This window comes from Cetorhinus maximus, chromosome 12, assembly GCF_964194155.1.
Source record: "Cetorhinus maximus chromosome 12, sCetMax3.hap1.1, whole genome shotgun sequence".
Lineage (NCBI taxonomy): Eukaryota > Metazoa > Chordata > Chondrichthyes > Lamniformes > Cetorhinidae > Cetorhinus > Cetorhinus maximus.
In genome coordinates, this window is record NC_135890.1 from 121,629,325 (window position 1) to 121,653,142 (window position 23,818).

General features: G+C 46.4%; 1 protein-coding gene across 3 annotated transcripts in view; it reads right to left on the bottom strand.

The window, feature by feature from the left end:
• The window catches only part of mmp17a (matrix metallopeptidase 17a), a 45,024-nt gene extending 23,151 nt beyond the window's left edge, over positions 1-21,873 (bottom strand). Inside the window, exons 1-6 of one of the 3 annotated variants that reach the window (XM_078554547.1) lie at positions 21,747-21,873; positions 17,769-17,898; positions 12,624-12,907; positions 8,069-8,245; positions 3,333-3,432; positions 884-966 (exon numbers count right to left, since the gene is read on the bottom strand). In XM_078554547.1, the coding sequence (XP_078410673.1) occupies positions 884-966; positions 3,333-3,432; positions 8,069-8,245; positions 12,624-12,907; positions 17,769-17,898; positions 21,747-21,786 (814 nt within the window). In that variant the 5' untranslated portion in view covers positions 21,787-21,873. Of the gene's footprint in view, positions 1-883; positions 967-3,332; positions 3,433-8,068; positions 8,246-12,623; positions 12,908-17,768; positions 17,922-21,746 lie in introns of all 3 variants that reach the window. The other 2 variants (XM_078554548.1, XM_078554549.1) reach the window with 2 other exon arrangements.
• Positions 21,874-23,818: the final 1,945 nt, after the last annotated feature.

Below are 23,818 nucleotides of genomic sequence, written 5' to 3' on the forward strand. Positions count from 1 at the left end.
AGGTGGGGACTGACCAGAGCTGGACATGGGGCTCAAGGTGGGGACTGATCAGAGCTGGACATGGTGCTCAAGGTGGAGACTGACCAGAGCTGGACATGGTGCTCAAGGTGGGGACTGATCAGAACCGGACATGGTGCTCAAGGTGGAGACTGACCAGAACTGGACATGGTGCTCAAGGTGGGGACTGATCAGAACCGGACATGGTGCTCAAGGTGGAGACTGACCAGAGCTGGACATGGTGCTCAAGGTGGGGACTGATCAGAACCGGACATGGTGCTCAAGGTGGAGACTGACCAGAGCTGGACATGGTGCTCAAGGTGGAGACTGATCAGAACCGGACATGGTGCTCAAGGTGGAGACTGACCAGAGCTGGACATGGTGCTCAAGGTGGGGACTGATCAGAACCGGACATGGTGCTCAAGGTGGAGACTGACCAGAGCTGGACATGGTGCTCAAGGTGGGGACTGATCAGAACCGGACATGGTGCTCAAGGTGGAGACTGACCAGAACTGGACATGGTGCTCAAGGTGGAGACTGACCAGAGCTGGACATGGTGCTCAAGGTGGGGACTGACCAGAGCTGGACATGGTGCTCAAGGTGGGGACTGATCAGAACCGGACATGGTGCTCAAGGTGGGGACTGACCAGAATTGGACACAGTGCTTTACATGAGACTGACGAGAACTGGACATGATGCTCAAGGTGAATGTGACCAGAAGCAGATGGTCGGGTGGGTATGAATGGGAATATTAATCAGCATCCAAAAACCACTATAGCCAGGAGGTGAGGGGTAAGATGCGGGCGAGAATATCGGTATTGGATTACCGTAATTGCTCACACAATCTCGCAGCAAGAGGAGTTAAATAGTGAATTACAATCCTTACCTTTGAAGAAGAAAGCTTCTCCCCTGATCTGAGCCACTGCATCAAAGTTGGTATTGCATCTGTCAGGAACGTCAGTTCTAGGCCTGTGAGAGAATGGAATCAGATCAGAAACATATCTTTCTTTATACACCAACCAGTAATTGTGCAGAATCTCCACAAGAGATTCACTTTTCATTCAAACAGAAAGTGCTGGCAAACACTCAGCACCTGTGGAGTAGGAGTTACAGACCCTCCAGGATTGGTCTGGAGTCTCCAGGAATTGAAAATTAATCTCTGGGGCACTGTCATGAGCAAAGTTCAGGAAGGAAAATCAGAAGCATTCGCTTGTTGGTACAAAACTTGAACATTGCTGAAAGGGGAGACATGTTGCTGAAGCTTTTCATCATTCACTCATCAGGACAAATGCAAGAATGCCAAATTTCAAAGGGTCACAACAATTTATAGTAAAGGAGAAAGGGATACTGATTGGTTGGCAAGGTGACACACCTTAGCCTTTTCTCCTGTGGTATTAAATTGTTGTGATTGTTTGAAACTTGGCCCTTCTTGTATTAGTCCTGACGAGTGCAAAATGATAAACTGCAGCAACAGGTCTCTCTTTTCAGCAAGATTCAAAAGCAGAGGCAGTAAAAAAAAATCGTTGAACACTTCTACATCGTAGAAAAAATGTCTGTTTGACTGACAGTCAAGGATCAAGGAATTAATTTACTAAAGAGTCCGTTCCTTTTCCAATCAGCTGTGGAGGGTAGGGTGTCACGAAGATGGACATGTTGGGTGACCAATACTGAGAACCTGAGGATGGGCTAGCTGGAGCGGGGAGGTCAACCTTCAGGAATACATCCAGCCAGAGTTGGCCAACCGACTGTGGGAGAGGGAAACACAGCAGAGAATTGAGCCCAGGTGACAGGGGCCTTGCCCGGTTGCTGGATAGCTGATCAGAGCTCCGCGTGCCAACCAGGGACCCAGGGGGTGCAAATATAACCCTCGAGAGCTGCCAGCCAACCAGAGCTCTCCAGGCAGCACCGGGGAGAGCTACTAGCGGCTGGCAATGCCCCCACCAGGATCAATGAGAGACATAGGCCACAGGTGAGTGAGCGGGGAATGGGGGTAGTGGGGAGTGGGCTCGCTGACTGGGAGGAGGGACAGGGGTGTGGCTCTCAGCCGGCACTGCCCTTGCCCAACGCTGGGCTCCTCAATGAAGCACATGGTGCCTTTGACCGAAGGAGCCCTAGGAACCTGCAAGGGAACACAACAGGGCCTGGCTGTCTGGGCTCTCCGGATGGTGATTGCCCTCCCTGCTGCTGGTTCAATACCTGCTGCGGTGGGATGAGGACCTTAACTGAGCATTAATTGCCCACTTAAGGGCCTCAATTGGCATTAGGGTGGATAGACCATCCACCCAGACTTAACTGGGGTAGAAGCGGAAAGGAAACGGGGCCCCACCCAGCCCCCTTCCGCCTGATAATATGCCCCCCAGCATCTAAACTTGTCTTGGGGGCGGAAATTAAATTCCGCCTATAGAGTTACCATCAGAGTAGCTCATTGACTCTGAAACAGTAAATCTATCACTTTCTTTGATTGCTGGACTTCAAGGCTAGGTTAAACTAGTAAGTGAAAAGTAATTGTGTTTTACTTAGCAAGTCTCAATCAACACAAAGTAATTATACATAAAACAAAGGTTGCTATTTTACAGGGCTACTTCTTTGACAGCACCTTCCAATCCCTCTCCCATCTAGAAGGACAAGGGCAGCAGATAGATGGGAACACCACCACCTGGAAGTTCCCCTCCAAGTCACTCACCATCCTGACTTGGAAATATATCGGCCGTTCCTTCACTGTCGCTGGGTCAAAATCCTGGAACTCCCTCCCTAACAGCACTGTGGGTGTACCTACACCACATGGACTGCAGCGGCTCAAGAAGGCAGCTCACCACCACCTCCTCAAGGGCAATAAATGCTGGCCTTGCCAACATGATACAGGGTTGATTTTTGGCACATATTACAAACAGAGTAGCTGACTCTTTGTGACCTCTGAAGTTAGTTCGGGTCAATGGAGTGGGCCCATCTGGCAAACAGCAACCTGGGATTGATTAAATCAATGGACAGAAAGAACCTGAGCAAGAAACATTGTTCATTCACATCAAATCTCAATGTCCCAGCCATAATGATAGTGTCCAAACATCTAACGGCATAAGAGAGAGTCTTTCCACTCAGCTACTTATCAAGGCAGAGGATAAGCGTACCAGGGGGCAGAATGTGTTCCCATTCCATCAACACCCACATTCCTGGAATTAGTTTTGCAAAAAACATGGGAGATGGTCCCTCTGAGGGTAAAGTTGGTTTCACAGGTTTCTCATCGTGCAGTACAGTTGGCTGCAGGGAGGGGGAACTGAGTGTGGTGGGGAGGAAATGATTGTTTGACGCGCTCTCCCCCGCCTCTACTCTGTACTTACTGAGCAGACGGCCGCTTCTCTGGAGGTTCTGGGAGCAATGGGTGATCTGATGAATTTTCCATTTGGGTTTGGCTGGTGGGGAACAGTAACTCTCTGATACCTCCACGCGGAGAGAAACACAAAGAAACACAGTGAAAAAAAACCACACAAAACAGATAACATTTATCCTGACTAAAACCGAATTAAATTTAAAGCAAACCCAGTTTTAAAGTATGGCCATGTAGTGTCTCTTCTAACAGGTTTTAATTTCATCCCCGTTGGTATTGCATGGTTAACTTGAATGGTTTAGAGCAATCAGGAGCTCCAAAAAGCCACACATACAATCTTTCAGTCCCACTGTAAAGGTGGTTGGTTTCTCATTTAGATCCGAGCAATTCCCTTCATTCCACATATGTATTAAATCAACGAGTGACATTTCTAATTAGCAATATTCTTTCCAGTTCACTGACTAACCATTTACTCTTTTATGCCCAGGGAATTTACTACAGCTTTCAGAATCTGCCTGGAGTTTTTCAAGGGGACACCAGAGAGCAATAGTAGGAAAGATTGTCGTGACAGTCGGCTGAACAACCTTGAAATAATCCAACACATTCTATCGCCATTCTTTGGAAAACAATTCAACCTTTTGTGAACGTTAAACTAATTTGGTTGTATTTGAGCTGCTATCAGTTCAAAGGTTCTGGGTTCAATTCCCACTCCAGCGACTTGAGCAGGAAATTAGGCTGACACTCCAGTGCAGTACTGAAGGAATACTGTACGGTCAGAGGGTCAGTACTGAGGGTATACTGTACAGTCAGAGGGGCAGCACTGAGGGAGTGCTGTACTGTCAGAGGGTCGGTAATGAGGGAGTGCTGCACTGTCAGAGGAGCAGTACTGAGGGAGTGCTGCACTGTCAGAGGAGCAGTACTGAGGGAGCACTGCACTGTCGGAGGGTCAGTACTGAGGGAGTGTTGCACTGTCGGAGGGGCAGTACTGAGGGAGTGCTGCACTGTCAGAGGGGCAGTACTGAGGGAGTGCTGCACTGTCGGAGGGTCAGTGCTGAGAGAGTGCTGCACTGTCAGAAGGTCAATACTAAGGTAGTGCAGCAATGTTGGAAGGTCAGTGCTGAGGGAGTGCTGCACTGTCAGAGGGTCAGTACTGAGGAAGCGCTGCATTGTTAGAGGGTCAGTACGGAGGGAGCACTGCACTGTCAGAGGGTCAGTACTGAGGGAGCGCTGCACTGTCAGAGGGTCAGTACTGAGGGAGTGCTGCATTGTTAGAGGGTCAGTACTGAGGGAGCACTGCACTGTCAGAGGGTCAGTACTGAGGGAGTGCTGCATTGTTAGAGGGTCAGTACTGAGGGAGTGCTGCATTGTTAGAGGGTCAGTACTGAGGGAGCACTGCACTGTCAGAGGGTCAGTACTGAGGGAGCACTGCACTGTCAGAGGGTCAGTACTGAGGGAGTGCTGCATTGTTAGAGGGTCAGTACTGAGGGAGTGCTGCATTGTTAGAGGGTCAGTACTGAGGGAGCACTGCACTGTCAGAGGGTCAGTACTGAGGGAGCACTGCACTGTCAGAGGGTCAGTACTGAGGGAGCACTGCACTGTCAGAGGGTCAGTACTGAGGGAGCACTGCACTGTCAGAGGGTCAGTACTGTGGGAGTGCTGTGCTGTTGGGAATGTCTTCTTGCAGATAAAACACTGAACCAAAAACCCATCTGCCCTCTCAGGTGAATGGAAAGGATCCCATGGTCACTATTTGAAAAAGAGGAGAGGTTTTCTCCCCAGTAGTCTGGGCCAATGTTTATTTCTCTATCAGCATCACTGAAACAGATGAATTGGCCACATCTCTTTTGCTGTTGGTGCGAACTTGCTGTGCAAAATCTGTCTGTCACACCTGCCTGTGGAACAACAGTGCCCACATTTCAGAAAATGCATTAAATAATTCGGGTTATCCTGTGGATTGAAGGTGGAAATTGGTGTGTATTACATCCATTTTCTCAAATCTATACAGTATCCTCAGGATGCCCTGAAGCATTTCACGGTCAATAAATTACATATGAAGTGCAGTCACTGTTATGTCAGCAATTAGATCAGCGAATCCATGCACAGCAAGATCCCACAGACAGACAGACAGGCAAATGACAAGTGATTCTATTTCTGCTGACATTGGTTGAAAGGGGAGGCTGAGTATCAGCCACAACACTGGGTGAACTCTGATCTTCCACAAAATGGTGCCGATGAGATCTTTTGCAGTAACCCAAGAGGGCAAACAGGGCTGCTTGGATGCCTCACCTGGAAGGCAGCACCCCTGACAGTGCAGCACTCCCTCAGTCCTGACCCTCTGACAGTGCAGCACTCCCTCAGTCCTGCACTGGGACTGGGAGTGGGAGCCTAGATCATGTGCTCAAGTCTGCGGAGTGGTTTCCAATTGGGGTAATTTGTTATTCAACAAACAGGGATTTTTTTCTAAGCACTCCCTCCATCACCCCGCATTCAGGGGGGTTGAAGGGAAAGAGTAGGGGTGGACAGTGTCTAACACATTGACCGTCTCCAGTCTGTCAGTGAAAGCTGAGGCACAGGAAGGTTTAATGTAAAAGCATTTTAAAAGTTTTTTTTAAAAAATGTGTCATTTTTCTAGTTACCCTTGAGAAGGTGGTGGCAAGTCTCCTTTTACTGATTCGACATCCAGTGCATTTCCTGCAATTAGATATTGGGAAGACTGAAACGACTGCCTTCAGTCCCCGCCATAAACTCTGCTCCCTCGCCACTGATTCTACCGTCTCCCTGGCAAACGTCCAAGGCCGAACCAGATTGTTCACAACTTTAGTGTCATACTTGACCCCAAGATGAACTGCCAATCACATTTCCACATCTTCACTAAGACTGCTTTACCTCTGTAACATCACCCATCTCCGCCCCAGCCTCAGTTCACCTGCTGCTGAACTCCTCAATTGTGCCTTCATTATCTTGAGACGCAATTAATCAAAAACACTCCTAGCCAGGCCTCTACATTCTACCCTCCATAAAAGTGAGGTCATTCAAATCTCCGCCACCTGTGATTTGCATCAAATACCCTTCCCCTATCAGCCCTGTGCTCGCTGACCCATACTCCTGGCTCCTGGTTAAGCAATGCCTTGATTTTAAAATTCTTAACCTTGTTTTCAAATCACTCCATGGCTTTGCCCCCTTTCCATCTCTGTAATCTCCTCCAACCCCATAACCCTCTGAGGTCTCTGCACTCTCCCAATTTCAGCCTCTAGAGCATCCACAATTTTAATCTCCATCATTGGCAGCCATACTTTCAGCTGCCTGGGGCTTAAGCTCTAGAATTGCCTCCATACACCTCTCGGCCTCTCTACCTCACTTTCCTCCTCTAAGACATTCTCTAAAACATACCACTTTGACCAAGCTTTTCACCTTCTGCCCTATTATCTCCTTGTTGCCATGTTTTGTTTTAACACCTCTGTGGAGCACTTTGCCACACTTTATAGCATTAAAGACACCATATAAATAGAAGTTGTTGTTGTTGTTGTTGTTCATGAACCACTGCAGCCCATGAGGTCGAAGTTGGAGCAGGACAATGTGGGCCTCTCCCACTCTGTCCCCATTGCTGCCTCAGTAACTAGCCAGCCCACCACCCCACCACCCCAATCTGCACTTTAGTTCTCTGGCAACCATGGGTCACATGAGGTCTGACCCCGCCTCACCAACTTGGCCTCCACACTCCTTATTCCCAACAGTGACACAATTCCCACCAGCTGTGGCCAGGACCAAAGGAGTTAAAAATCTCCCCAGCCTTGCGTTCTGCCGGGGCTGGGTGGTCTGACTTCCATCACAAATTAACGATGGGCTTTCAGTCTTCAAGAAAACATCATTTGCACCACATGTGATCAGAGGGACCTGATCGGTGACCAGGATCTTTGGGGAGGAGGTGCTGCTACTTTTATCCAGGCAGATGAACGTGAAGCCAATTCCCGTCACAATTCATCTTCATTCAAAACAAAGGAATACAGAACGGTTTAAATCTAAGCTTTTAATATCAAAGGCAGTCACAAGTGATATATTCCTGTTAGGCAGATGTAAAGGTTGTTCACAAGAAGAACACAGCTGGAAATCAAATGCATTCTTCCAGACAGTTTGATTTTTATTAAATTCTTGCAATGATTGATTAGTCCAGAGAAATCATAAATCTTTTCACATAAGAACTCAGCTGGTCAAGTACATCAAGTTCAGGCTCATCGTTAAATTAACGACAACAGTGACAGGGAGAGAATGCTGCTGAGGTGATTTTTAGCTGGAATAATATGCTGGTGTTTATTGAGGAAGTTTTCCTGAAGCCTGTGTGTAACCCAGTGCAACTCAAGCTAGGAACACAGAAATTGTTAGACTAAGAAAGACCAAGATCCCTCTAGTTCACCTTGTCCTGTCCTGATAATCACATGATACATTGATAATGGAGTTATTGACCAGTCACGGGGATCAATCCCTATCTGACTCAACAACAGAGCCGGACATAAGATGAGGGAAACCCAGAGTGGGGGAGAACTTTGGGAACCATATGTCCAAAGTCAGCATTCCTCCCCAACCTACTCCACTCACCGCACATCAGGTCTCAAATTACTCTGTACTCGATCCCAAAATGTGATTTCTAAAAGAAATCAATCTAATTTGCAATTGAATGAATCAATACTCTCTGTTTCCACTGGATCCCAAGTGAATAAATGGAAGAAAGGTTTGACAGGATAGAGTTCGAACCATATATCTGCCAGATTCTCAATCGGTCATCATAAGGCAGGTGATACTGGAGAGGGTCACCCACAGGGCCCAGGTAATAAGGTCTCATTATGGATTCATTAGCTGAGGAATGAGACAGTCCAATGGCGTGGCCAAATTCATGGACAGCTACAGCAAACAGGTCCATCTCACGAGGATCTGTAAGAAAGAAAGACACCTTCTCAAACTGGCTGATAGATCATCCATCATCATTATCGTTCTCATCCGTGTTTTCAAATCCCTCCATAGCCTCGCCTCTCCCTATCTCTGTGACCTCCTCCAGCCCCACAACCCTCTGAGATCTCTGCGTTCCTCCAATCCTGACCTCATGCACATTCCTGATTTTAATTGCTCCACCATTGGCAGCCCTGTCTTCAGCTGCCTCAGTCCCAAGTTCTGGAATTCTCCACCTGAAACCATTCCGTCTTTCTCTCCTCTTTTAAGATGCTCTTTAAAACTATCTCTTTGACCAAGCCGCTGGTCACTTGTCCAAGTATCTCCCTATGTGGCTCAGTGTCAAATTTTGTTAGATAATCCCTGTGAAGCACCTTGGTATATTTTACTATTTTAAAGGCATTATATTAATGCGAGTGGTTGTTATTTTTGTTACTGCAAATAAATTTGAAGATGTTTGCTTGCCTCATGAACAGAGATGCCAGCACACTTTGCAAGAAGATGGGATTGCTGAGCCTACTGCGTAACCACTAACGACGATATGGGGTTGGTAATGTGGTGGTGAAGTTACCGGACTGCTTGCTCCTGTCCAATGAGCAAACAAAGTCCTCCCGTCTACTTGGCCCTCTTCCAGATTGGCAGCTCCCCTTTCTGGGGAGGCTACACTGGGTGGAAGATGCATGGTGCAGAGTTAAAACTATTCTGGGGTTTGAACGATGTCATCAGACCGTGACCTCCGCATTTTAGTGAGGCCTTCGACTGCCCGTGATGAAGGAACAGGAGGAGGCCATTCAGCCCCTTGAGCCTATTCCAGCATTCAGTGAGATCCTGACTCCATCCACCTGCCTTAGCTTCATATCTCCAAAGTCCTTATTTAGCAAAACTCTACCAATCTCAGATTTACAATGATTAATTGAGCCCCAGCATCTACTGCTCTTTGGGGGAGACAGTTCCAAAATTCTGCCACCCTTTGTGTGAAGAAATGTTTCCTAACTTCGCTCCTGATTAGTCTGGCTCTGAACTGAAGATTCTAAGTGGGCTGCTTTTTCATGGATGGTGTCCAGCTTCTTGTTATTGGAGCTGCACTCATCCAGGCAAGTGGAAAGTATTGCATTGCACGCCTGACTTGTGCCTTGTAGATGGTGGTCAGGCTTTGGGGAGTCAGGAGGTGAGTTGCTTGCCAATGGATTCCTAGCCCATGACCTGCTCTTGTTGCCACAGTATTTATATGGCTAGTCCAGTTCAGTTTCTGGTCAATGGTAACCCCCAGGATGGTGATAGTGGGGGATTCAGTGATGGTAATGCCATTGAATGTCAAGGGGGTTAGATTCTCTCTTGTTGGAGATGATCATTGCCTGGCACTTGTGCAGCACGAATGTTACTTGCCACTTGTCAGCCCAAGCCTGGATGTTGTCCAGGTCTTGTTGCATTTGGACATGGACTGCTTCAGTATCTGAGGAGTCGCGAATGGTGCTGAACATTGTGCAATCATCAGCGAACATCCCCATTTCTAACCTTATGATGGAGGGAAGGTCCCTGATGAAGCAGCTGAAGATGGTTGGGCCGAGGACACTACCCTGAGGAACTCCTGCAGTGATGTCCTGGAGCTGAGATGATTGACCTCCAACAACCACAGCCACCTTCCTTTGTGCTCGGTATGACTCCAACCAGCGGAGAGTTTTCCCCCAATTCCCATTGACTCCAGTTTTGCTAGGGCTCCTTGATGCCCCACTCGGTCAAATGCGGCCTTGATGTCAAGGGCAGTCACTCTCACCTCATTCCATTAGCCTTTTTGATTATTTTGAAGAGCTACGCTGCCTCCTGAAGCCTGGGAGTAAACATTGCAATGGCCGTGAGGGCAGCATCACCCCTCAGAGCAGAATGCCGTGCCCATTAAACCCTCTCACCCCCTGTATGCCCTATTCACATCAATCTTCCTGAATACCTCTTACAAGGTTAATAAATGTTAAACAGGTGTACGATGCAAACAGACAAACAAGAAAGCAATATAACTGAATTGTAAATAACCCTCCGTGTGTGCGGCAATAGGACCCTGTTAAACATCAACCTTAGTGTGTTACGTTTAAATGCCTTCTTTAGCCAGGGGCTGAGCAGATAGATTTTATGTGTTTTTAATAGATTTCTCATCTTGCTGGCAATGCCTTCTAACAAAAGAGACACCTGCACCTGAGCAGATTTCCTCAGAGATTCAAGTAAAGGTCTCTCCTGCTTTACCTGGTACTCATGGAGTCAATGCACCAATTTATTTCCGACACCAATGTATTTCTGATAATTTGGACCATTTCATCTGTGAAAGGTCAGGCCTGAAGAATTACCCAAATATAATGACTGCATCAACTGCACATTCCGGCAAGAGAATTAGGGGGAAGGGATGAGGAGAATTCTCAGTGAGTGGTTGTGATCTGGAGTCCGCTGCCTGAAAGGGGCAGTGGAAGCAGGTTCAATAATAACTTACAAAAGGTGGGGGGATTGGACAAATACTCGAAGGGGAAAAATATAACCGAGCAGGAGTGGGGGAGTGGGACTAAATGGATGGCTCTTTCAGAGGGCTGGTACAGACAGGATGGGCCTCCTTCTGTGTTGCTTGATTATAAAGCATACAAGGATGATTGGCCATAATTTCCACAATACAGTTTCTGCCTGTAATGTGACAATCCATGAGAAGAATACTAATGTGTTGTTTCTGGTGAGTGTTCTGATGCTGCTGATAATCCCCTCGCCAGGTCTGACAGGGTCTGAACTCCTTAATTAGATTATGGTTGAGATGTTGCTCCAGTTAGCGCTATCGATGACACTTTGGTAACCGAGGGTTGATGCAGCCCTTTAACTCTTCATATTTAACCTTTCACCGCTGTAATCATTTAAACTGCCGATATTAAAAATATTAAAAAGGCTGTGCTGTAGTGTAGTGATTATGGAATCAGAATCATAGAATGACTCACAGGAGGCAGCTATACAAGAGCTATCTAATTATTCCCACTCTCCGCCTGTTCTTTCCCCATAGCTCCGCGATTTCTTTCCCTTCATGCATTTATCCAAATTGCCTTTGAAATTTATCCTTGAATCTGCTTCCACCACCCTCACAGGCAGTGAATTCCAGATCACAACAACGATGCTATGTAAGAAAGTGTTTCTCCATGACACCCCTCATTCTTTTGCCAACCACATAAACTCCAAGACCTCTGGTTACCGACTCTTTAGTTTCTCCTTACTCACTCGGGTGAATTTATTCATGATGTGGGAGTATCCATCAAACTTCCTCTTAACTTTCTCTGCTCTAAGGAGAAGAGTACTGATCCTCTGACAATGCAGCACTCCCTCAGTACTAATCTTCTGACAATGCAGCACTCCCTCAGCACTGATCCTCTAACAATGCAGCACTCCCTCAGTACTGATCCTCTGACAATGCAGCACTCCCTCAGTACTGATCCTCTGACAATGCAGCACTCCCTCAGTACTAATCCTCTGACAATGCAGCACTCCCTCAGTACTAATCCTCTGACAATGCAGCACTCCCTCAGTACTAATCCTCTGACAATGCAGCACTCCCTCAGTACTGATCCTCTGACAATGCAGCACTCCCTCAGTACTAATCCTCTGACAGTGCGGCACTCCCTCAGTACTGACCTTCTGACAGTGCAGTATTCCCTCAGTACTGACCCTCCGACAGTGCAGCACTCCCTCAACACTGACCTTCTGACAGTGCAGCATTCCCTCAGTACTGACCCTCCAACAGTGCAGCACTCCCTCAGTACTGACCCTCCAACAGTGCAGCACTCCCTCAGTACTGACCCTCCGACAGTGCAGCATTCCCTCAGTACTGACCCTCCACAGTGCAGCACTCCCTCAGTACTGACCCTCCAACAGTGCAGCACTCCCTCAGTACTGACCCTCCGACAGTGCAGCATTCCCTCAGTACTGACCCTCCACAGTGCAGCACTCCCTCAGTACTGACCCTCTGACAGTGCAGCACTCCCTCAGTACTGACCCTCCGACAGTGCAGCATTCCCTGAGTACTGGCCCTCCGACAGTGCAGCACTCCCTCAGTACTGACCCTCTGACAGTGCAGCATTCCCTGAGTACTGACCCTCCGACAGTGCAGCACTCCCTCAGTACTGACCCTCCGACAGTGCAGCACTCCCTCAGTACTGACCCTCTGACAGTGCAGCGCTCCCTCAGTACTGGCACTGAAAGTATCAGGCTGGATTTTGTGCTCAGCTGTCTGGAGTGGCGACTTGTCCCCAGTAACCTCCTGGCTGAGAGGTGTAGGTGCTACTCACTGCGCCCTGCACTGACATCTTAAAACACCTCCTGTGCCCCTGGCTCTAACATTTGGAAGTACCTGAAGATCGGAATGTCCAATTCTCATCGTCATCAAAATGGACATCTCCTGCAATCGGATTGTCCCCCGGGAAGAAGGCGTGAGCGACAGCTCCCCCTGGCCCATCGAAGGGGTAATGGTCGTTGTGATGCGACTTTGGGAAATCAATGAGAATATCCGCGTTGTCCCCCGCCACCTCATGGAAGTTGAGCGGTGCGATGTCACTCCAAACCTTCAGGGCGTAATACATAAGGGCCCGAATGGTGTCGTGGCCTAAATGGGAGGACTTAGGAAATGTCCTGACTCTGCAGATGATAAAGACAATCTGTAAGCCTTAACCTCATTACTGCTAATGAGTGACAATAGTGCACTCAATCACTTGTTCATGTCACTGGAAACACTATGTGATACTATGGTCTTTTAAGTTTTAGCTGAAAAGCGATAATGATTTTAGAAACTGACATTTGCATTAAGATTAAAATGTCAGTAGCTTATTCTGGGGCTACACTGGCGGAAAGCAGGTGTGGCAAGACTGACCATTCATCACTGCAAACTGTAACTACTTCTCAATGATATCCATGAACAACATTTTAATAAAACAAGGCAGTCACGCCTTTTTGTCCCAATTTATCTCTCCCGCATAAAGAGCTTCACAAAGGGCTAAAAGCAAAAAACTGCGGATGCTGGAAATCCAAAACAAAAACAGAAACAGAAATACCTGGAAAAGCTCAGCAGGTCTGGCAGCATCGGCGGAGGAGAGCTGTTGAAGGGTCATGAGGACTCGAAACGTCAACTGTGCTCTCCTCCGCCGATGCTGCCAGACCTGCTGAGTTTTTCCAGGTATTTCTGTTTCTGTTTTTGCTTCACAAAGGGCCTCGGGCAGGGTGAGGGGAGATTTATCCGAAATTAGGTCTTCGGTTATGTGGAGAGACTGGAGAAGCCGGCATTGTTCTGACAGCAGGAGTTGGTTAAGGGGAGATTTACCTGACGTGTTCAGAACTGTGGGTGGGTTTTGATAGAGTAAGTAAGGAAAAACTGTTTCCAGTGGTAGGAGGGTCATTAACCAGAGGGACACAGATTGAAGGCATTTGGCAATAGAACCCAGAGGGGGCGGGGATGAGGAGATAAAAGCAAAATACTGTGGCTGCTGGAAATCTGAAATAAAAACAGAAAATGCTAGCTAACCTCAGCTGGTCTGACAGCATCTGTGGAGAGAGGAGCAGAATTAACGTTTCGAGCCCCTATGACTCTCCTCCAGAGATGAGGAGGATGTTTTTGATGCCGTGAGTTACTGTGAACTGGAACGCACTACTCATAAGTGCGGTGGAAGCAGATTCAATAGTAGCTTTCAAAATGGATCTGGATAAACACTTTGGTCCCCTTACCTCAGAAAGGATATTATTGCCATAGAGGGAGTGCAACGAAGGTTCACCAGACTTGTTCCTGGGACTGTCCTAGGAAGAGGGATTGGGGAATCTGGGCCTGTATTCTCTAAAGTTTCAAAGAATGAGAGGTGATCTCATTGAAATCTACAAAATACTTAAAGGAATGGGCAGGGTCGATGCAGGTAAGATGTTTCTCCTGGTTGGGGAGTCTAGAACCAGGGGACACAATTTCAAAATAAGGGGGAAGCCACTTAGGACCGAGATGAGGAGAAATTTCTGTACTCAGAGGGTTGTGAATCTTTGGAATTCTCTACCCCAGAGGGCTGTGGAAGCTCAGTCATTGAGTATGTTTAAGGTAGAGGTTGATAGATTTCTGATTAACAATAACGTAAAGGGTTTTGGGGACAGTGTGGGTAAAAGACATTGAAGTGTTCGATCAGCCATGATCGTACTGAGTGGCAGAGCAGGCTCGATGGGCTGAATGGCCTACTCCTGTTCCTATGTTCCTAAAAGGAAAAATTTGCACCGCTACGGGGAAAGAACAGGGGAGAGGGACTAATTGGATAACTCTTTCAAAGAGCCGGCACAGACACGATGGGCTGAAAGGCCTCCATTCTTGCCGTACGATTCTCAATGGATAAAGGCACCATTTGGGATAGGAAGTGCTGGGTCTTATCCCTTGCTGGTGAAGAATTAGTCAATCTCAATCAGGGCAATAGCTGAGGTTTTGTGATTCATCTTGACGCTGTGGTCTGGGGAGCTGGGGATGATTATCACTCCTATTTGCCAGTGAAAATGAATGAAGAGAGGCACATGTCTGGGCACCGGGTGAGGACAGATTGTATTTAGCTGCGATGCTGTGCTTCAGTTGTCTGCCAGGGAACAGATGCATAAAATCATAAAATAGTTACAGCACAGGAGAAGGCCATTCAGCCTGTCATATCTGTGCCAGCTATCTAGAAGATCAAATCACCTCGTGCCATTCCCCCATCCTTTACCCATGCTCTGCAACATTTTTTTTCCTTTGAGGTGCTTTTCCAATTCCCCTTTGAAAGGGCAGAATTGACTCTGCCTCCCCAACACTCTCAGGTAGCACATTCCTGATTCTAACCATTGACTGTGTAAGAACATTTTCCTCATATTGCCTTCTGGCACTTCTGTCAATCATCAACTGCATGAAGGTTGTGTAAAGTACCGAGTTCCCAGCCCCCGAGGACACCTCATCCGTTATGAGTCAGGACCAAAAAGGCAGAGCTAGAAATATTTCTCTTCGTATTTTCATTAATCGAGCTGCTTCACAAAATAAAGTGGAACAAGAGGCGGATATTCCTCGATTGGGTAGATAGAGGAAAATCCATTTCATTAAAATCATCGAAACTATTTCCTCTGGTGGGGGAGTCCAGGTCAAGGGGGCATAACCTTAAAATTAGAGCCAGTCCATTCAGGGAGGATGTCAGGAAGCAGATCTTCACAAAATGGGGGAGTGGAAATTTGGAGTACACACCCTCAAAAGCCGGTTAATCTTGGATGTCAATTGTATTTGATTGATGGGTAGATTTTTATTGGGTAAGGATATTAAGGGATATGGAATAAAGGTGGGTAAACGGATCTGAGTTACAGATCAGGCATATTCTAATTGAATGGTGGTCAACAGGCATGGGGGGGGTCGAATGGCCTCTTCCTTTCCCTATAAATTTGGTTCAAAATCCAGGCCCAAGTGAAAATTTGATTGTCTTTTCTCGTTCCTTATGAAGAAGATTCAGCTGTCAGCTAGCTCCAACATCTTGACATTCACTAAAAGGCGTCAGTACCTGATATCACCGCTGAAAGTTTAATCAGTAAAAAAACTGGAGCTGACTAAAGGACAGTTCCTTGCTTGTTAATAAAGCAGTCAGTTATCAATATTTATTGTAGTGAAGATTGATGCACCTCACTGTTCAGGGTGATAAGTAGTGTATCAAACAATAACATTACACGATGCGGGCACCAGCATCCCAATCTCCAATATCCAATAATGATCTCCCTGCTTCTGGGGATTGCAAAAATTCCTGTATTCCACCAACAATCAAATAAAACTAAAGGACATGTCAATGGCAGCTAAAATTTGAGTGGCATTGGGTTGTTAAAGTAGTTTCTGTAATTGTTATTCCATGCAGTGTAGATCACTGCAGCCTCTCTCTTGCCCTAGAACCCTCAGATCTCTGCGTTCCTCTAATTCGTGCCGCTTCAGAATCCCCTGATTTCCATTGCTCCACCACTGGCGGCTATGCCTTCAACAACAGGGGTCTAAACTCTGGCATTCCCTCTCTAAACATCTTTTCCCTCCTTTAAAGCATTCCTTAAAACCTACCTCTTTGACCAAGGTTTTGGTCACCTGTCCTAATACCTCCTTATGTGGCTTAGTGTCAAACTTTGTTTGGTGATTATTTTGAAGGTGCTATAGAAGTACGAGTTGTTGTTGTCAAGAAGAAGCTAGACATATATATGATAAAGAAAGACTTTCATTTTAACAGCACCTTTCACAACCCCAGGGTGTCCCTAAACACTTTACAGCTGATGAAGTATTTTTCAATTGTAGTTGCTGTTATAATGTAGGAAACACGGCAGCCAATTTGTGCATAGCAAGCTCCCACCAATCACAATATGATGATTAAGTGTTTTCGTGATGCTGATTGAATGACAAATATTGACCAAGACACCAGGGAAAACTCAAAGAAAAACAGAAAATGCTGGAAAAGCTCAGCAGGTCTGACAGCATCTGTGGAGCGAGAAACAGAGTTAACGTTTCGAGTCCGTATGACTCTTCAAACCGACTTGAAGCGTTAACTCTGTTTCTCTCTCCACAGATACTGTCAAACCTGCTGAGCTTTTCCAGCATTTTCTGTTTCTCGTTCAGATTTCCAGCATCCGCAGTATTTTGCTTTGACCAGAGAAAACCCACCTGCTCTTCTTCAAATAATTATCACAGGAACTCTTACATCCAACTGAGAGGGAAGACAGGGCCTCTGTTTCACATCTCATCCAGAAGGCAGCACCTCCAACAGTGCAGCACTCCCACAGTGCTGCTCCGGGGTGTCAGACTGGATCATGTGGCTCAAGTCTCTGGAGTGGGACATACAACCTCATGATTCAGAGGCCAGTGTGCAATCCATTGAGCCAAGGCTGACTTTATGCAATGTTGACCATGTTAATGTCAACACATTTTACATTCTACCCCTACACACTTTTACGTAATCACCTTCCTTCCTTTAAGGTTCCTGCACAAGCTCCCATTCCCATAGTTTTGTGGCTGCACAGCCCACCATGAGGCTGCTGCCAGAAAGTGTTTTTGCTCCTCGCTTGCAGGGACTCGCTCTTTATCATCCCTCTGAATCCTAATGGGGAAAGACTGACCTCTTCCAGGCGGGCACAACTGAATCTGGGCAAGGCGGGGATCAGGACAAAAAAAAATTCCACAACCTGCGAGCACCCATCTCTGGACAGAGGACTTTAAATTGTCACTTCCAAATGACTTAGCAGGAGAAAGAGATCTGATTAAGTGGTATGAGCAATGGAAAAAAAAAACAAAGCAAGTAACTGGACAAGCATCATTTGTAATAAGAAAGAGTGAAATTACTTATAGCACTTAAATATATTACATTCCTCCAAGCAAGTAGCCTTGTTCCTAAAGTGCTATTGCCAATAAATTTTACATCAGATTAACTGAAGCAGCTTTCATCTTTTCACAACTGTCCATTAATAATCTCAAATATGAGGATGCAATGAAATGATTGATGATTACCTCCAGGATATATTTCTCTTATTCCATTTAGTTCCAAGCCGGACAGATCTTTTCCTCCTGCTTATTTCTGCTTCGGCGATATCAGGCAGTGAGCAACGAGGTGTCTTCATTAGCGTCAATGTGGCTCGGTCTACAATTCAAACAAGCCAATTGCTTTTTCACACAGGAACAACATAAATGAACAGGGTGAGTGAACTTTCGTTGCACTTAAGTCCCTTCACCAAAGGTTTCAACCACTGCCTCTCCCATGATAATTCCACTAACGGAAAGCCAGAAGAATGGCGACACAGGCATGATGGGCTGAATGGTCTCCTTCTGTGCTGCCAGGTTCTATATAGAGGCGAAAAATGAATGGGGGGGAAGGGGAGGGAGGAGAGAAAGGGGGTATGGTAACGAGAATAAAGAGATGGAGGAAGGAAGGGGAAAAGGGAATGGAAAGAGTCGGTAGCAAAATCAAAGCAGGATGTGCTGGCCGGAATTTTCTGGCCCTGTTGGCATCGGGTGTTATAATGGGGGGGGTGGGTGGGGTGGGGGAGGGGTGGGGGGGGTGGTGGGTGGGAAACAATATGGCAAGAAGGCCAAAAATTGGTTTTACGCCATCGTGAAATCAGTTTGCTCCACCCGTCAATGTCGGGCAGTGTTTTCTGTCGCTGCACATCGGGAACCTAATTTCAATACTTTAGCAGCTCATTATAAGCCCTGCTCACCTGATTCATCCCCCCCCACCCACGCTGGATGATGTGGGCACGTCAGCGTGCAATCACACCGATATGTTTCACAACTGAACATAAGCGACGTGTACCTGGTGAGCTGCACTTCACTCGGGACTTCGAGGTTTGTTTCCCTACCTTGCTTCAGGCAGCACTCACGGCCATCAGCTCCAGGCTTCACAGGCAGCACCACATCACTTTCAGGGGGACTCACGGGCGGGTCTCTACCCACCAGACCAGCTGTAAGGCAGGGGTGGCTTTCCAATGGCTGCAGGGCTAGGGCTTGCTTAGTGAAGAGGGAGAAGTGGCCTCAGACAAGGGAAGAGGCTGCAGGGCGAGGGCTGTACTGGGGAAGGGGGGTATCCCAGGGTGTGTGTGGGGGGCACTTGCTGATCTGTGCAAGTGGCCTCAAGACAGTGAGGGCTGAGGAGGCAGCCTCCAGAGGAGATGAGGCCAGATGGCGATGTGAGGGTGTGTGTGAGAGAGTGAGTGGTGATGTCCCTTGAGCTGGCAGTGAGTGAGATGCTAGTGAATGTGTGATGGGCTTGAGTGTGTGAGTTTAGAGTGATGAGATGGTTGTCTTACCCTGGCGGCACGGATGAGATCATTCATCCATTTTCTGCACTGGATGGCCAACCTCTTCTGTGCAGCATTGGCACTGACCACCTCTCCACACCTCCCAAGCTGGAGTGGTGAGACTGACCGGCCTCCTGCAGTCAGAGTTGGGGTAGAGGACATAGTGGTGGGCCTCCATGGTATTCATAAAACGTCCCAGGGATGTGTCACTGAATCGGGGAGAGGGTGGCTGCACTATTCTTGGCTTTTGGGCCCATGTCTTCTCCGGTGCCTTCCTGGGCTGCAACATTAAAAAGTGTGTGGGCGGCTGCAGTTTAAATACGGCGCCCAGCGTGAGGAAGTGGTGAGATAACAGTGTGGTGGGAAAATCAGAGGCCGTCCACCAGCGAGACAGTGTGTTTCCTGTGACTGCATAACCAATGAGGCGGGAATGGGACAATACGGCGTGAAAAACCCCCCCATTGTGGCCAGCGGGTAAAATGAATTTTTTCCCGCCCATTACCGCACTTATTGCAAATCTGGGACGATTCTGCCCCTTGGTTTTGAAACGTAAAACACAAGATTTTTATTGAAGTGTACCAATAATTAAACATGTACGTAGTGATGGAAAGCATCTCCCAATAGGAAGGCTGTTGTGAATTTTGCAATAGAGTATTGTAAACTGGGTAAACATTGAGGGTCATTCTAGAAAAGGGACTAAGAACCATTTAAGATACTGTGAATACAGATGTGCGACAGAGACCAGGATTTTCCCGTCGGCGATTTGGGGGCGGGGCCAAGGGCTAAATTCTGCCCAGAGCCTGAGTTTTAAACTGTTTAACTATTGGATTCTATGCAGCAATAAAGTGATGACTCCCAACTTCACAAGATAGATGCTTAGAATAAACACCACAGAAACAGGCCATTTGATCCAACTTGTCCTAGATGGTGTTTATGCTCCACACAAGACTTCCTCCCACTCCAGCTGACCGATCTCAGCTTTTCAGCGTATCTTTCTATCCCCTTTTCTCTCATGTACTCATCTAGTTTCCTTTTGAAAGCTTCTTAGCTTTTTTTGTTCAACCACTCCCTGTGGTAGGGAGTTCAACATTCTAACCTAGGGGTTTCTCAATGGGGGTCACGAGATGATCATTTGGGGTCATGAGCTCTGAAGGAGCAATGGCAACTGTTGAGCAGAGACTCTGATGGGACGTTCCCGGGATCGGCACTGAGGCTCCATTACATGGTACACAATTCTTAGATCCAAGGCCTCATCAGAGTAATTAAAATGGCATGGACAGAATCATTGGCCTCCACTCAACAACTGCCCCCACCCCTGACCTTAATAATTCCCCTAACCCCACTCAACAACCTATGTTTCCCCCACCCCTCCTGCTTTCACTCTAGGTCACACCAATTTTCAAGCATTAAAATGGGGTCACAGTGGGAAGACGTTTGGGGAGCACTGTTGTAGCCATTCTCTGAGTTAAGAAATTTCTTCTTAATGCCCTAAAGGTCCCTAGTTTTTGATACTCCCACAATTGGAAACATTTCTCCACATCTCCAACGCATTCATCAATTTAAAGACCTCTATCAGGTCACCTTGAAGTCTCTTTTTTTGAAGAAAAAGACCTAATCTCTTCCATTATTTCTGCAATCCTTGTTCTCTATTATCAATTCTCCCGTTTCGGACTGTAAGGGACCTACATTTGTCTTCACTAATCTTTTTCTTTCTACACACTAATAGAAGCTTTTACAGTCCGCTTTTATGTTCTTTGCAAGTTTACTCTCATACTCTACTTTTCCCCTCTTAATCAATCTTTTGGTCCTTCTTTGCTGAATTCTAAATTGCTCCCAATCCTCAGGCTTGCTACTTTTTCTAGCAACTTTATATAACTCCTCTTTGGATCTAATACTATCCTTAATTTCTTTTGTTAGCCCATGGTTGGGCCACTTTTCCTGTTGTGTTTTAGTGCCAGAAAGGAATGTATAGCTTTTGCAATGCATACATTTGTTCCTTAAATATTAGCCACTGACTATCTAACCTTTCTCAATTAAACAAAAGCTTGGGAGACAGACATTTCGCTATGGCAAAGCCTTGACCAATCATGGTCGACTTGCCTGGCTTGAATTTTAAAAAAACAGCTTGGCAGTTAGCTGTTCCTTGATGCATCCTCCAAAGCAATGCCTCTACCAAGCAGAATCCACTTGCCAACCAATCAGCACCTTCTTCCCATGCAGTATAAATTGTTGTTCCCTTTGAGATTTGGTATTCTTGCAAATCTGTCCTGATGAGTACAAGACAAAAAGCTTTGACAGCATGTCTCTTTTTTCAGCAAAACTCAAGTTCTGTACTACGAAATGACTATTTGCGCATTTGCCGGTGAGAGGAAAGGAAGACTTCATTTTGATTGTTAGCAGTGTTTTACTTTGTTGGTTACTGAATCTGGGAGGCGTTTGTTCAGAAAATGCCCACGGGTGGAGTACATTTACCTGTACTGGGTGTGCAGCGTTTTAAAATTACTCTAACTAAAACTGTGTCACCTTTGTCACATTGTGACTATCCAGAGATTCCTATTGGCTGGCATTGATCTGGAACAACACTGCTCATTCTGTGCGCTGTTGGACTGAGTCAAAATTACTGATTGAAAAATGTAAGTTAAAAAACGATTATTTGAAATGCCAATTTGGCTTTGAAAATAACAGCACGTACCTATTACTCCATTAATTTCAAGGCCCCCAAATTTCTGCATGGCTTTAATGGCCTTTGTTAATGCTTCTTGGGTTTGAAGTTGTCCAGTAACAGGGTCTGGAGGAGGTAGGTACCCAAACTTAGTCAACCATTCCTATGGAATCAAAGAAGGTAACAACTTAACGCAGTTAAGAAATTGGATTTCATTCTCTTGAAGTAGCAATCCATCCGGTATTTTTCATTCAGCAAACTGTCAGCATTGGCTGAAATCCATTTGCAATGGAGAGATAAAATTGTTCTTACAGTCCAAACATTTATTTCACAATCTGTGGAGCATCTTGTGTTAAGGCTGGAGGTTTAAGGAACAGGAATATCCAATTAGACCAGGGCAGTGCTTGTCCTAATAGACCAGCCACTAGCCACAGTCTAGGTCAACTGGGGATCCAGGTTTAGTTAATTCTATTTCTGATCAGTAAATCAATTAATGAGTAATAGGCTGAGTCATTGGTCACATAATCTCAATGTGTACATGTAACCTTTTTGCAGGTTTTGCTGTTGAAAGGGTAAGGAAAGGAGTGAGTACGTGTGTCTTAATCCTGAACGTTTTACTCTCCCGGTTACCGAACATTTTTTTATTCATTCATGGGGTGTGGGTATCGTTGGCTGGGCCAGCATTTATTACCCATCCCTAGTTTCCCTTGAAAAAAGTGATGGTGAGCTGCCTTCTTGAACCGCTGCAGTCCATGTGGTGTAGGTACACCCACAGTGCTGTTAGGGAGGCAGTTCCAGGATTTTGACCCAGCGACAGTGAAGGAACGGCGATATATTTCCAAATCAGGATAGTGAGTGACTTGGAGGGGAACTTCCAGGTGGTGGTGTTCCCGTCTATCTGCTGCCCTTGTCCTTCTAAATGGTCATGGTTGTGGGTTTGGAAGGTGCTGTCTGAGAAAGATGGTGGTAGATGTTCTTCATTAAATACACACGTGGAGCACGTTTACCCGTATTGTGTGTGAAGCGTTTTCTACAAAAGTGAGTCCATATGCATTAATACACTTTAGCCATTGTCAATCCTGTAGCTAGTTTGCGATTTCTATTGGATAACCGTGGTTTAGACCAACACAGTTCATATCTGGGGCTGAGTCAACATTACTGGTTAAAAAAAAGAACAATGCTGTCAGCTGCTGTTTTAAAGTATTTGGATCATTTGCAAGGAGCTTGCCAAAGCAGGAATGTGGCAGTTGGGACAATGTGAGGTTATCCAATTTGGCAGGAACAAATAGAAATGCAGAATAAGATTTAAACAGAGGGAGCCAGCAGAATGCTGCAGTAGGGAGGGGTCTGGGTGTCCTGGTACATGAATCACAAATTGTTAGCCTGCAGCTGCAGCAAGTAATTAAGGCAAATGGAATATTGGCCTTTATTGCAGTAAAGGAGATGGAGCATGAAAGTAGGGAAACATTGCTACAACTGTCCAGGGCTTTGGTGAGATCACACCCAGATTACTGCATACTGCTTTGGTCTCCTTGCAATCGAGGCAGTAAAGGATCCTTTGGCTGATTCCTGGGACAAAGGGGTTTTCTTACGAGGAAAGGTTTAGCAGGTTGGGCCTGTACCCACTGGAGTTTAGAAGAATGAGAGGTGATCTTATCGAAACAAATATGATTCTGAGGGGGCTTGATGCAGCGGACGCTAGGAGGATGTTTCTCCACATGGGAGGGATCTAAAATTGGTGGGTGTGGGGGAGATGGTAAGTTTCCTAATAAGGGGTCACCTATTTAAGACAGAAATGGGGAGGAATTTCTTCCCTGAGAGGAATTTTCTGCCCCAGGGAGCTATGGAGGCTGGGTCATAGAATATATTCAAGTCTGACTTAGACAGATTTTTGAACTATAGGGGAGTCAAGGATTATGAGGAACAGACAGGAAAGTGGAGTTGAGATCAGCCATTATCTTACTGAATGCGAGGGAATGTACAGCCTTTTCCTCCTCCTATTTCATATGTTCACATGTAGGACTATGTACAAAAATGAAAAGGACAGCAGGGAACGACAAACAGACAAACACAGGCAGACCGTCGAAGGACAGACAGACAGT